Below are 15,549 nucleotides of genomic sequence, written 5' to 3'. Positions count from 1 at the left end.
AACATTTCATACAGTTTCCATCTAGCTCAAATGAAACTTGTTATACATCGTCAGCATGGGCATGTACACATTATTTAGACTTTCATGAAAGATTAGCATATTTTCAGTTATGCCCCCTTTTGGACGTAACACTATTACAACTACGTCATTCTTTATCTTTTTAGAAAGAATGTCATAGAGTTCATCCAGTTAAGAAGAAACTTTACATACATCATCAATATGAAGCGGACATGCGTATATATTTTCAGGAAAGTCATATCCTACCAAAGGTTTTTGAGTTACGCCCCGTTTTGGGATTAAACACTATTACAACTACATCTATACCTTGTGTACATAACTCCTCCTGCAGCTTTCATACATCATCAATATGAAGTGTACAAATTATCGGGGTTTTAGTTTTTAAGATATGCATATTTTTTAGACAACTGGCGGTGCGTTTATTTTGTACCTCGTATACTAAGCCTGTGCGTGGCAAGGAGGATGTTACATCTCGTAAACGGACCAGATAAAACTGAGCCTGCTATTATTTTCATCGGTTGTATTCTACCCTAAATAAACCTTCTAAAAGTTTTATTGCTAACGGGGAATAATAAAGCGCTAAATAAAACATCCAAGAAAATTGGAAGATTTCACTATTTATTCTATTTCTGTATACAGTTTATATGTGAATCGAAAATGTTTGTGATGGAAAACAAGAGGAAATGGTAACAAATACAAACAAAAATGTGTGTGTTCAAGATTAAAACGTCTACCGTTGGGTATATATCATGATTTCAGGGGCCTACTTGGCCGAGTTGCTAAGGTCGCTGACTTCAAATCATCAGCCCCTCATCGATGTGGGTTCGAGCCTCATTTGAAGCGTTGAATTCTTAATGTGAGGAAGCCATCCAGCTTGCTTACGAAAGTTCGGTGGTATTACTCAGGTTCCACCTCGTGATGAAATAATGCACGGAGGGGAACATGTGGTCTTCCACCGTCAAAACTGGAAAGTCGCCATATGATCTAAAATTGTGCCGGTGCGACGTTAAACCCAACAAAATAAAAAATAAATTATAGATATAATAATTATGCACTAATGCGTTTAGGGTATATCTATACGTCTTTACTTGAAAAAGACAATCCCAAAATTCTACAAAGGTTAGTGGGGTGTATAAGACAACTAGGAAGTGTACTTAAAAATTTTCTTCTGTTTAGGGTATGTTATATTTTTGTGCATGTTTAAATCAAAATTCAATCGATTTCTATTGAATTACTTATTCTTCAATTGAAACTTTCGCAGATTAATGAAATTTTAAACATTTATCATGTTTATATTTGATAGCTAAATTCAATAGACTAGTTTATTTCATTGCAGGGAAAGTTTGGCGTAAAAACGTTCACTTTAATTGTTACAATTGTTTTTTTTTAGCCCACCTGAGCATAGAATAATTTTGCTAAAATGGTTCTTGTGTGACCTTCTGCAAATAGTATTTAAATTTTTCTGATTCATCAAAAAAAAAAAAAACAAGAGAAAAAAAACATGGCCACCAGAGGGCGTGGTCACTTTTCATCATTTTATTAAACAGTATCTCCTCCAAAACCACTGAATGGATTTTAATAAAGTTTTATACAAATGATCCTGGATAGCCCTCTTTCCAAATTGTTAAAATGGTTCCGGTGCGTTGAACATAAGAGTCTTTTTGGTTATAAATAGGTTTTTAGCTGTCGGAGTTTTCCTTTTCTCTATAGCTTTAATATTTGGCATTTGATATAATACCACACTTGTCCGAATTTTTACCCATAGGTAAAAAAAAGTCTTACTTAGAAACATTGAAAATCTTCTTCTCTGAAACAATAGTTGGAGCCTTGATATTATGATTGTGATACCAGATTTGTAATTTCTGTAGTACTTATTCAAATTATTGCCCGAGGTACCAAATTGTGTGTCACATGTATATGATATAGGCTAACATAGAAGAAACCTAACTCTGTACTTTTACAGACACACTTGAAGTCTTGTACACAGGTGAGCACTTTAGTGTCAATGGCCCTCTTGTTTTATTTTTTTAGTTAAAATATTTTTAGTTTAACATGTTTTAATCAAAGCTATTTGCTGGCGTCATCATTATACATAACGCCGAGATGATAGCTTCGTGGTAGAGATATGATAAAAAGCTAACAAACAAGTTTTGGAAAACAAAAAATACATGTTTGTTGCCAAAACATATCATTCTATAGTACTGTCATTCTGTATTTACTTTGATTTCAACAGGCCGCATTTATACATGAAACACAGAAGGGCCGATATAACGCTTTTCGACTGACGTACTAGTTTAGATGTTACGCTGTACTCTTCACGTGAAACGTATACAGCAAATCAAAACTAAACGTTTACGTAGAAAGTCTCGATTTAATTTGTAATCAAATCTGGATTCCATGAATGAATCAACGTGCTGGTCATGTGACCATTATATATTTCATGCATCATTTTTCTGAAATGATTCTAATTAAAGTATAAAAAACAGATCATTATATGGATGGACTTTAAATGTCGCAATAGCAAACCTTGACGTTTCTAATAAATCGCTATCCAGCAGCTACGATCTTTTTATAGCATTTTTTCATGTGTTTTTCTTTGAATGAATCATATATATAAATATTATATACTAGTAAAATATCGGTACAAGAAAGGTGGAAGACACGACTATCGTTTCCACCTTTTTCTTCAAAGATTGACCAAAATGTATGTTTATTGTTTATTAAAATATTTAATTTCACCTACTTCGTTAGAGTAAGTTTTTAAAGATTTAACAGAAATCTACTAAAATGTTCATAACAATAAGCCATTTGTTTGTTTTCAGTCACATGCCATTCATATGAGACTGGTTTAAACAAGATCAGATTAGTTTATGGTAGGACAAGAAATGTAGGGTATCCCAGGCTGATGACCTGCGTGACCGGATAACAGTACACTTAAAAACAGGATAAACAATGTTTAATCTGATTACTCTAAATGTACTTTTCAAATATTGTACAGTGCAACCTCTTTCGGTGTACACTGTAGAAGACTTAGCAAAATTGTGTTTGTTGTTGAAAGGTTGCTGCTATAAAGAATTTATGTTACTAAGAATATCATCTAATGGGAAAGAAAATGTCCGTCTTTGCAGGTAGCTATTGAATAACCCGTCACTGGTTGCAGAGACAGATGGGAATACTCGGCTCGAGAGTGTTTGGGCGGTAACGAAACAAACCTGTATGAGGTAGCTAGGCAAGGAAGTCACGTGACACAGTCTGACTGCTTAAGGCAGGTGGCTTCTGAAGAAAAGTCGAAAACGGAACAAAAATCAATTCAAGAAGTTAACGGACTGGCTGATTAAGGCAAGTAGCTACTGAATACAGGTGTCTGCTACGGCAGGTTTGACCGTAACATACATTTTGCCTATAATGTGTATTAATTAATACATATAACTCATATAATTGCAGAACACTGAAACAATATAGAGCTTTTTATGATGCTTCGATAAAATATGTTTGCAAGTAGGAAAGCGCTGTTATTAGGAATTCGTATTTGAATTGTTTTATGTACATGACTGTACAATCTCGCATTAAAATTTGTGTTGTAAATATGGAAAAAAACGCATTATAACATAGTCAGGCACAGCTCGATCTGTAGGTTATTAAAATGAAAGTTGAAAATTGGCCGTTCTCATACGTGGAACCCAAACCGCCTGCTTACAAAAACATAAATTTATGACTTGTCAGTTATAATACGCCGTCCTTGACCATCACATAATTTTCTGATATGACATCCCAGTCTATACGTTCATAAATGAAAAGGAAGTACAAGGCTTTCCCTCAAACTCTCTATTTTGTTTTTGTTGGGTTTAACTTCATACCGACGCAATCATTGCTCACATGGCGACATTCCAGCTTATCAAGCGCGCCCTCCGAACATCATTTCAGCCTCAGGCACAGGCAGACATCTGGGAAGAACCAATGCATTTCAAATATTTAAGTCTGTTTATGAAACCGGGGCCATCAGAAGGAAAATTGTCACCGGCTCTTTCACTTGCATTTCAATTTTATTTGGTAGTGAATCAACATCGACTTTTGGGTTGATTTATTTTTACATTTATCTCCAAACGGTTTTCATAATTTGATATCCATGATGATAAATTATAATAAAATATTGCACAAAACCAGCATTAAAAGACATATGGTTCTTGTAGGCCTTATGTCATTAGTTCAAAGGTCAAGATCAGACATAGCACTCATTGATTGCTACATGCTTTTGATATGAAGAAATTTTAACGCTTTTTTTTGTTTTTGATTTATCTACTGTACGACAAAGCATTAATAAACTACATTCTACTTTTTAAATGACATTGTTCTTTCAAGACGACATAGTAAATAAACATCATAGAATGTAAATAACAATCGATATTCACTAACGAAAACAAACTTCCGCATTCAATTTAAAGTACAACGTAGCAAGCGTTAATTTTTGCTTAAGAGACATATAATAGTACAATAGTGTTGTTGTACAGAAAATACTTTCATTAAGACGTATGTATTAACCACTTTTTTTCCTACCTGATTACTCTTACTTCGTAAAACAAACGAAAAAAAAAAAGAAAAGAAAAAAGTAAATTTATAGTAATATGAGCCGTGCCATGAGAAAACCAACATAGTGGCTTTGCGACCAGCATGGATCCAGACCAGCCTGCGCATCCGAGCAGTCTGGTCAGGATCCATGCTGTTCGCGAATGGTTTCTCTAATTGCGGTAGGCTTTGAAAGCGAACAGCATGGATCCTGACCAGACTGCGCTAATATGTAATCGTACTGCGGCACATATGTAATTAATATGAAATAAGGCAATGTCTCAATCGAGAGTCGTTACAGTCCATTAGCTTGGCCAGAATGCATATGTATTCATTTAAAGGTAGATTTTGGAATAAAAAACAATACTGCTCATATTTGTACTGATGTGCAAGACGTTGTGGTTTGGACAAGTTATGTGGAAAGGAAAAAGCGTATTGTTCCAACAACTCTGAAGCCAGACGCTTTGTGCACGTGCCGGAAGACCACATTATTTAATTCGATAGATGAGTTTGCCTTTAAATGTATTAGATAGTTCAGAAAAATTTCTATCTATAAACCAGTCACTTTGTATTTAACCGAAACAATGATCAGGTTGTTTCGTCAGTAAACACAAAACGAACATCGAACGCTATAACTGAATTTATACTTTTACTTAACCATCTATTTACTGTTTTTATCATATGATACAGATTTACCGTTCTTATTTTTTTTTCACTTGTATACAATGTAAGTTTATTTCCAGGCACTCACTCACAATAAAGCATGTAAGACGACGAGTAGAAACGTATTCAGTATAAAGGTAAATGATGTTTATTGTGATGTCCACTGTGAAGTACAATAATATAATCTTTATATAAATACTTCTGACCCACATGTAAAACTGGCTTAGCCGAATATGATATCGTCTTTAAATGAAGTCAATGACATTATTATGACATTTTTCCACATATGAGATTTAACTTGTGACGACAGTATTGTATGAAGGTGGGGGCTCTTGCCATTTCTGGGTATTATCTGCTGGACCAGACATGTTTGTTGTCTGCATTTGTTGCGGAAACGCGACATTTGTGTATCCAACTTGTCCATAACTTACAGTGGTTGTCTGCATACCATACACCGGTACTGAAATATATACATAATGTTTTCAATTGAAGAGTTTGCATACCTTTAATGATGTGAGAACTTGTCTACTCGTACAAAACAGTATAGTCTCTTAAACGCTACTAGTAAGTGGGAGATGTGGGGTGGGGGAGGGGGGTGTGTATATGTGGGAGCGGAGTTTGTTATGTAAATTGTTGCAATCCTTAAATTGTCTCATTACTATCCACCTATATTTACATTTTGAAGTCATTTCCTTGAACAGTTTTGAAGTTGTGCTTCGGATAAATTGAGGGACAGAGCTGACATTTGAACTCAATGCGGACCTTGACCTTTGATCTACTCACCTGGTTCAGTTCATGTGAACTACATATCCGTCTCATCGTCACCTGCCTGTATGCCAAGATTTAAGTCAATACGCTGAATAGTTAAGTCATAATCCGGACACGGAATATGACAGACAGTCAGATGCACATGCCATTACATAATACGACTATTCTTTCAAAACGGGCGTATAAAACTGGGAGAGTATTCGGAAGTTACTACAGACAGAGCTAAAACTTTCTTTCATTGACGCCAACCATCAGTTGAAGTTTCTAGTATAATGTATTCAGAGTTGAAAAGATATTTAAGAGATACATATCGAGTACAATAGAGACAGACGATCGGAAAGAAAACAGTCGAAAAAAAAAAGAGACTGACAAACGACATTTTAATATATTCATTCCGCTTGTGTGGCAAAGAATGAAAAGTACTAAAAGTAACTGTAACTTAATTAGGTTCCTCTCCGCAGCAAAGCAAAAATGAAAGTAACCTGTTGTTGTAACATCTGCTGGTTGACACACCTGTCCCCTCTGTCCTCTGGTCATTCGACAGCAACAGAATATAGCCACCATCATTGATACTATCACTGCAACAAGTCCAATTACACCAAGCACAATGCCTACGATGACTCCTGTATTACTGAAAATTCAACGTAAATAGACATATCGATCAGCCAAATAGTTTTAAACACGGCTTAAACACTATTTGAAAAAGAAAAAATAACGATGTTTTTGGGTTTAACGCGGTGTTTCAACAGTATTTCAGTTATGTAACGGTGGGCAGTTAACATTACCAGCGTTCCTGGATTTTGTACCAGTCCTGTTCTCCGTAATTAACTGCCAACTTCCCTAAATTAATCAGAGGTGGAGGACAAATGATTTCAGATACAATGTCTTTTATCAAATCGTCAAGAACATACGCCTCGCCCAGAGATCGAAATCACGACCCTGCGATCTGCGAAAGGTGGGCGGAATAAGTTACTTACGAAAGCAAAAAAGTGATTATGGCTTAAAGATATTATCTGATCAAGACAAACAGACAATTTTAGTTGTTTTTATTAAGGTATAAAGTACATTTACGTGCGTGTGGTCACACGTACTTTTTCTTAACACGACAGAAGTGTTCATATAAGAAAGAGTTTTTGTTTTTGTTGGGATTAACGCCACACCGACACAATAATAGGTCTTATTACATACACGTTTCTATTCCCCGTTAAGTTACACTGGTACCGGAAACGTCAATATTTTTCCATATACTGACGCCTGAACTTCATATCGGGTGCATGACGTAATTCAGAGTGTGTTGTTGCACTATTTTTTCTATTTAGTTCAGTATTGTCAATTCTATTCAGGCTATTGAACATATTTATGATATTTAGATAATATTTATACGTGTAGATACGTATCTTTGCATCGGGAAATATGCACTCGTTCTTCAGCGGAAGAATATTGCGCTCCTAAAGTCGCGCAATATTCCGCTGAAGAACTCGTGCATATTTCCCGATACAAAGCTAATAACCTATAAATATGGCGACTTTCCAGCTCTTTTTATTGTGGAAGAAGACCCCAGGTGCCCCTCGAAGCGTTATTTCATCACAAGCGGGCATCTGGGTAGAACCACCGACCTTCCGCAAGCCAGCTGGATGACTTCCTTACATGAAGAATTCAACGCCTCAAGTAAAACTCGAACCCACATCGGTGAGGGGCAAGTGATTTGAAGTCAGCGACCTTAACCACTCGGCCACGGAGGCCCCTCGTATAAGAATGAAAAAAAAAGATATTTATAAACCTGTTAATTTCTTATATTTCTGTTTTATATAACTTTAGCATTATAAACCTCTAGAACGACTTTATCCGCTTGTTATGGTGGATATTGAGTACGACTTGTGGTACCGTTCCTGATAAGATGTGTTCCCGCCCGCTTAAGCTCAATCTATGGATCGAGTGGGTTTTGTTTGTAGTTCAATCCTGGGGCGAGGCATGTTTTCCTATGTGACGACTTGATAAAAGACATTGTGTCTGAAGTTACACAACTCAAATACTATTGAAAACTCGTTACCATTCCACCGTCTAAAAACCCAACAAAAATTGGTATGTTGCAAAAATGTACTACACGACTGTGTGACGTATGTTAACATAAAATAGTAACTGGAAAATAAATCGGTATCTGTATATCTATATCCCCTTCAAAGAAACATTATAAATTGCTTTGTTCAGTGTTGGTCGGTCTGTCCGTCTTTTTGAAATATTTTTGTTTGATATTGCCTTTCAGTATCCTATGTCATCCACACGCATTACCCAACTGTATTTATTTGAAAAAACTTTTAAAAATACTTTGTCAGAAAACTGGCACTTCTTAGAAATAATTTCAAAGACATTTGTCATGCATAACCATCTACCAAAACTGTTCAAGCAAGTTCTAGGGCAATCATGACCTTCTTAAAGGAAGGGACATGGTCAAAGTACAAAATCACTGCATACCAAATAACATACCAACTTGCGTCCGACAGGCCATCAATGTGGGTATACAAGTTTTACATACAGTTCTACAGAACAAAACATTTTTATAGCACAGTTTTAGTTCATTTTAATAAACCACAAAATTGAACTGTATTTGATAGTCATTGTCTTACCGACGAAGTACACTAAACACGATAGCTAAAATGTATTTTTTGTACACTTTCCATCTTAAAAGACTTTGAAACTTTGTTTTTGACAAATTATTTCTTTAAATATAGAAACGCATGAGTATTTGTAGTTTATTCAAGACTGAAAAGTACCGAAGGTAAACTGACTGAATTATAAAGCTTTGTATTAAACAGTCGTTAAATTCGAAATTGGTCAAAATGGTAGAAATCATTTTCTTGCCCAGGCAACAACCCGGGTTCGATTCCCGACTCAAGACTTTTTTTTTCATCTACAATACTTAGTTTCATGCTAATTTTCTCATTAGTCCAAAAATAAATTCTAAATTTAGCGTCTAGCTACGGAAGAGCATTAGTGCCAGGTGCGTTTTTTTTTATTAACTCAAAATTTCGAGTTAGTAACTCCAAATTTCGACTTTCGTAAACCCGAAATTTCGACTTATTTACTCAAAATTTCGAGTTACTATCTTGTCCTTTTGTCCGCAAAATTTGAACGTCTGTCCGTCTGTCAAAGGCCAAAAATGTAATGGACGACTTTTGACTCTTCTAAGTGGAATCATCTATCTTCACATCCATATATTGTACCGAACATGTAGGAACTTGAACATATACTACCATACATCAATGTATGACCTACCATAGCCTCTAGAGCTACTCCAGATCTCAACCTGTATTCAGGATATATACCCTCATTTACATGTATAGTATGTTCATGTAGTATGGGCTCGAACTAGGTCGAAAACCTTCAAGATATGGTCAAAATAGTGAAATATTCTAAGTTTGAATACTTCCCGGTCACCTTCTATGACCACTCCTCAAAATCTAGATCTGTCCAGGTACCCAATCTTGGTCGGACTCATAACTAAACTTTCATTAAGGGTATGTCTATATTTCATTGACATATGGGCTCAAACTAGGTCGAAAACCTTCCAGACTTAAACATGATTTAAGCACCTGAGGTCTTCCACCAACATAAAAGCTGTAAAGTCGCCATATGACCTATAATTGTGTCGGTGCAACGTTAAACCCAACAAAATAAATAAATAAATAAACATGTTTTAAATAGTGATATTTTATATGAGCAAACGCTGCCCGATCATCTTAATTATATGACCCTGTAGGGCTACCCAATGGATACACCAGGTACCTAATTTTGGCCAGGACCTATACATCAACGTAAACTATTGTAGTTAGTAACTTGTCGAAATTTCGAGTTTCTAAGTCGAAATTTCGAGTTAATATCTCGAAATTTCGACTTAGTAACTAGAAATTTCGCGATAAGTAGCTAGAAATTTCGACTTAGTAACTGGACATTTCGACTTAGGAAATTTAGAGTTAATAAATAACATACATCTGGCACTAATGCTCTTCCGTCTTCCGTATCTAGCTCCTAAACGTTTGCCTTTAATAACGAGTTTTGTTTTAACATCATTTTTCAACAGTATTTCGGCAAACTAAAGTTGTGGTTATTTTCCTGGTTAACCACCGGTGAAGACCCAAGACGTTATGTTTTAAGACTATAATCATGATAATACAATGCATGTGTATCTTGTCCTTTATAATACACCGCATGTGTAACTTGTGCTGTATAATACACCGCATGCGTATCTTGTGCTGTATAAACCACCGCATGCGTATCTTGCGCTGTATAATAAACCGCATGCGTATCTTGCGCTGTATAAACCACCGCATGCGTATCATGCGCTGTATAATACACCGCATGCGTATCTTGCGCTGTATAATACACCGCATGCGTATCTTGCGCTGTACTACACTGTATGCGTATCATGCGCTGTATAATACACCGCATGCGTATCTTGCGCTGTATAATACACCGCATGCGTATCTTGCGCTGTATAATACACTGCATGCGTATCTTGTGCTGTATGATACACTGTATGCGTATCTTGCGCTGTATAATACACCGCATGCGTATCTTGCGCTGTATAATACTGAGCATGCGTATCTTGCGCTGTATAATACACTGTATGCGTATCTTGCGCTGTATAATACTGAGCATGCGTATCTTGCGCTGTATAATACACTGTATGCGTATCTTGCGCTGTATAATACACCGCATGCGTATCTTGCGCTGTATAATACACCGCATGCGTATCTTGCGCTGTATAAACCACCGCATGCGTATCTTGCGCTGTATAATACACCGCATGCGTATCTTGCGCTGTATAATACATATTGTGCTGTATAATACACCGCATGCGTATCTTGTGCTGTATAATACACCGCATGCGTATCTTGCGCTGTATCATACACCGCATGCGTATCTTGCGCTGTATCATACACCGCATGCGTATCTTGCGCTGTATCAATCACCGCATGCGTATCTTGCGCTGTATGATACACCGCATGCGTATCTTGCGCTGTATGATACACCGCATGCGTATCTTGCGCTGTATGATACACCGCATGCGTATCTTGCGCTGTATAATACACCGCATGCGTATCTTGCGCTGTTTGATACACCTCATGCGTATCTTGCGCTGTATAATACACCGCATGCGTATCTTGCGCTGTTTAATACACCGCATGCGTATCTTGTGCTGTATAATACACCTACAGGATGTCATACAAACGTTATATACTAAATCGTTAAGGAAACGAATCTCTCATCCGGGCAACGAACTCACGACTGCTCAATTAATGTGCACTACGTAGCTATCAAGTCCGACGAGCAATTGTAATGGCACCTGTATACCTGGCACAGCAGTATCTGTTATATCTATCTCCACAACAAGATCTTGAGCAGTACATTGTTTCGTCAGGGTAGGCTGACCCATACTTGTTCTTCGTACAATATTCCCCAGTATGTACAACTGAAATTTAAAATAAGGAAGTGTCAACCATACAAAATCTGGTTTATTAAGTAATACACGAAAGTGGTACATACATATATACACTTTCTTAGATTTAACAGGTCTACATATCCTTGACGTGAAATATCTGGTACATGTAGCTTTCGAGTGCCCAAAGCGGCAGTTTGTCTTTTACAGAATACACAGGTATATAATTTCCTATGGTCGTACAATGCCTAAACACTTTATGCACAATATGTAACTAGCGAAATAATCAACAGGTCAGTTATTGACCATTCAAACTAATGTGCTTTGGCAAGCAAATTTATTAAAATTGGTTAAGTGATAACCACCACAAGAGAGAAAACTCGACTCTTGGTGAATAAAATTTTAAGAAAAAATAATTAAAAATCACGTCAGTTAAAGAGAAAGTAAGACTTAGAGACAATAGCGCATTTTTAAGTGTAAAGTTTGGTCAGCTTATGGATTTGTTCTAAATTAATCAACAGATCATTTGCACTTGTTTATATTCACTGAGTTCTTAATACACAGATCTTAATCGCCTTAAAATCTAACTCACTCACTCACACTTAATTCAGTGGAAATATCTTTAAAATTTGATTTTCCTATCCTGGTTGCCCAACCAAGACAGCGCTATTTTAGCACAAGTATACATTAAATTTACATATTTTGCCAAAGGAATAATATGAATTTAAGCACTACTGTATAAAAGTGGTCAAAGATTTGAATCGCCAATTGCCAAACTTCATTAGAAATGCAAGTTTGTTAAATTACTATAACCTCCCTTTGTCTATCGGTTGGGCAACCAAGCTGGACTGAAAATGAAAACTTACCTTTGGTTTATCAAATGCAAATGTAAAATTAAAATAGAAAATTATATTGCAATCAAAAGAAATAATCCACTTTCTAAATACTTTTATATTAACGGGAGATAATTTCATAAAAAGTAATATAATACACATTTCAAAAGAGGGATCTAACTCTATGTAATGGGTCATTTTGTTCCTTAAATAGATCTCTGACAGAACATATTCAAACTGAAAAAAATGTCACATTGAATATTTTACTCAAATGTGACTGAACACATGTAAAAAGTATAAAAGTGTTGAAATACATGCAATTGTTCATTTTTGTCTAATATATGAAAGACCGATAGAAACTTCATATCTTAAATTCCTTAATGAAATACGAAATCAGCAACTTTCCTTCGCTATAAATACGTTTTAAGGCTTTATTATCAGCCTGTCGAGAACAACTGTCTCGTTCGGCAATAAAACGAGTTTTTTTCTTATTTGTTTTCGTCCTATTCTTACTTATATGTATTAGTTTTTAATATATTTTTGAATACTAAGTACACAGCAATGTATACACAGCTCTCAGGTCTGATTTACAGCCTAAGTGTTCAATCTGCCTAGCTACAATGTAACCGTGTTGGCCACAATGAAGATTATATATTAGGAAACAGAAGTTACCTGTGATACAACCGAGTAAAACCACAACGAAATACATTTTATCCGTCATTTTATATTGCTATTATATCTAATCGTATTAGCTGTTGTAAAAAAACAAAGACAAATATCAAACAGGGAATGCCACGCACCAAAAACAACCTTGTTTTAATAAATATTAGTGAAAAACAGGACGTTTTATTGTTCTTACGGAGTAGGTAATGCGTGTCAAGATGGTAAATATTACAGTTAAACACTTTATCCTTTAACGTTGTTTACGTAGTTTGTAAAATCTTGTGGTTTAGAATATTACAAAATGTAATAGAATATTACAAAATGTAAATAATGTTTTTATAACCGCAAAATATGTTTATATAGTTGATCTGCAGTTCACTATTCATGTAATCAGTTGCATTTAAATACCCTGGTGAATATGTAGTTAAAGGCTGTACAAGGGATTAAAATGATGAAATTAAATATTGCATTTTCAAAACGACCACAGATATAAAAATTATTTAAATATTGAAATTTCGTCCTAAGGTAGCCATCACACAGTATTTACTGTATCAGTCAGAAGATGATAATCAGTTGTTCTTGGAAACATGAAAAAACAAAGTATGCCTAGGCAATAAAATCTTCCCTACCATATAACGGTGGTGTTTCTATTCAAAGAGTTCTGAAGATGAAAGTTTGATAAAATCTGTAAAAAGATCCTTTAGAAGCAAATAGTGCAACAAAGAAGAATAAAAGCAGACTCAGTTTGACTGTCTGTCCATGAGAGGTAATGAAATGTGCAACAACTCTCACGCCCCCTAGCACTGGTTTAAGCGGAATTCTATCACACATATATTGAATGGACTCCATGATCCTAAAGGACCAGAAAATGTAACAACACCATATATATCTTTATCTTTACATCTCCAATGCACATAACTTGTTTTCTGTTTTGTGTTATCATTTAACAATAGGAAAATCAACAATAGGTATATGTTCAACATTTACTATTTCAACATTCAAACAGATTTAGTCAAGGTAACTGTGCTAAAATTTCAGATAAGGGTGGTTTTCAAAATAACGAGACAAAAGTGAGACGCAATGGTTGAAAATTATGGTGGTCACCCATTTTACTCGATACCAAATACTTGAAATTACAAGGAAATAAGTTTGTGAAAGAGTTGAGAAATACCCATCAGAAAATATTCCAACCTAGTGATACATGGTAAAGTGTTGCATGACGAAGGAAATATGTATAATAATAATTGCTTTTATAATGAATAGGAGTAGGTGTAAGGCATATTTAGTGAAACGTTTGTGGACAGTAAGTCTTAAAATTACATTTTCTGCAAAAGGTTCAGTAATAATTAAATAGTACTTGAACAATTTTTGTAGACTGAAAAATTAGAAACAAATTGACATAAAACGTAGCCTAAAATATTTGGTCAACATGATACGGTTCCTAGCAAATAATTAGAGTTTACCACAAAACTGAAAATTTTCTCAACTCCATAAAAATTCAACAGCGTGCTTTATATGAGTAATAAGTAACTTAAAGCATAGCTAACACAGTGTAATCACTTTGTTTACATGCATTGCTACATAAAATGTATGAAAATGACCAATAAAATGGAATTATAAAATTCATACATACTTTGTAATGTTACTGAAAAAAAATGCACAACGGACAAATTGCAGCAAAGAAAAACAAGGACAAATATCAAACAGGGAATGCCATGTTCCAAAATCGCAGCCTCCCCAAAACGCAGACGTGCATACTACAAAATAGAAACTAACACTCGCATACAAAGCAAACAGACGAGGACAAAACGAACAAATAAAGGAACACAGTGGGGCACCGCCTTGGAACGGTCAGTGGCAAAACGACCACTGGGGAGTTTAAACCGGTTTATGGTGCGCATCCAACCTCACTCTTATCCCCATCATGTTCCAAAGACACGGGAAAGTGTAAATAAAAGTAATCCCCGCCAAGTAAATCTCTAACACACGTAATTGAAACAAAAAGGCATGACATGTAAAACGCTCGTGTATAAATATAAAAATATTTATGTCAAGTAACATTCTTTCAACTACAGAACATTGACCAGTGAAAATTAACCTAAGTATTATTAAGTAAACTTTAGCTTTCTTCACTTTAAGAAGCTTCTAACACCAACCAATTTGTTTCCCTATTAAACAAGACTGGGCAAACCAATTACTTTACCTGGGGACCTAACGCCGCTTTTCATGGAATTACACGCCACAACCCGTGTATCATTGAAGGTTCAATGTTCACCGCCGTTTGAATACATCTGCGGATGTCTCTAAATTGCTTTTTGTACTTTTAACATGTGTAAATGTTGAGTTCTGCTCAGCCCCGGGCTAGAGGGCGTGGATGGTAGCATGCATTTCCACTACCGTCCATGAACAGGCTCAATCAAACCGAGTCTGCAACATTTTCATTTTTGTCGTGTTGAGCGACATGTGAAGTTTCTATTTTTTCTATTTTAAAATGTGTTATTCCACAATTCATTTTTTGACCGTCACAATAATTGCGTCTTACCGTCAAGACGGCATAACGGCGCCCTAGAAAAGAAAATCAACAGAAAACAGGCAAAACTTTGA

The 15,549-nt window shown here is 35.6% G+C and overlaps 1 protein-coding gene across 1 annotated transcript; it reads right to left on the bottom strand.

Annotated features, from left to right (window-relative positions):
* Window positions 1–5,376: 5,376 nt before the first annotated feature.
* On the bottom strand, window positions 5,377–13,187 carry LOC123538154 (protein shisa-4-like). Its single transcript, XM_045322125.2, has 5 exons — window positions 13,092–13,187; window positions 12,955–13,044; window positions 11,365–11,482; window positions 6,495–6,643; window positions 5,377–5,704 (listed from the first exon to the last, which is right to left on the bottom strand). The coding sequence occupies exons 2-5, from the start codon at window positions 13,001–13,003 to the stop codon at window positions 5,538–5,540; spliced, it is 483 nt and encodes a 160-aa protein (XP_045178060.2). The 5' UTR covers window positions 13,004–13,044; window positions 13,092–13,187; the 3' UTR covers window positions 5,377–5,537.
* Between the last annotated feature and the right edge of the window lie 2,362 nt (window positions 13,188–15,549).

The sequence above is a fragment of the Mercenaria mercenaria genome, chromosome 1, assembly GCF_021730395.1.
Source record: "Mercenaria mercenaria strain notata chromosome 1, MADL_Memer_1, whole genome shotgun sequence".
NCBI lineage: Eukaryota > Metazoa > Mollusca > Bivalvia > Venerida > Veneridae > Mercenaria > Mercenaria mercenaria.
Note: the sequence above shows the minus strand (reverse complement) of the source record. Positions and strands in the feature narration are given on the sequence as shown.

What these genes read in the sequence shown, in the direction of transcription:
- LOC123538154 (XM_045322125.2), bottom strand. Translation starts at nt 13,003, where the DNA reads ATGACGGATAAAATGTATTTCGTTGTGGTTTTACTCGGTTGTATCACA. An exon ending in AACAGATACTGCTGTGCCAG is followed by an intron (nt 6,644 to 11,364) that starts GTATACAGGTGC and finishes TTGAATTTTCAG; the next exon opens with TAATACAGGAGTCATCGTAG. An exon ending in AGCAGATGTTACAACAACAG is followed by an intron (nt 5,705 to 6,494) that starts GTTACTTTCATT and finishes TATATATTTCAG; the next exon opens with TACCGGTGTATGGTATGCAG.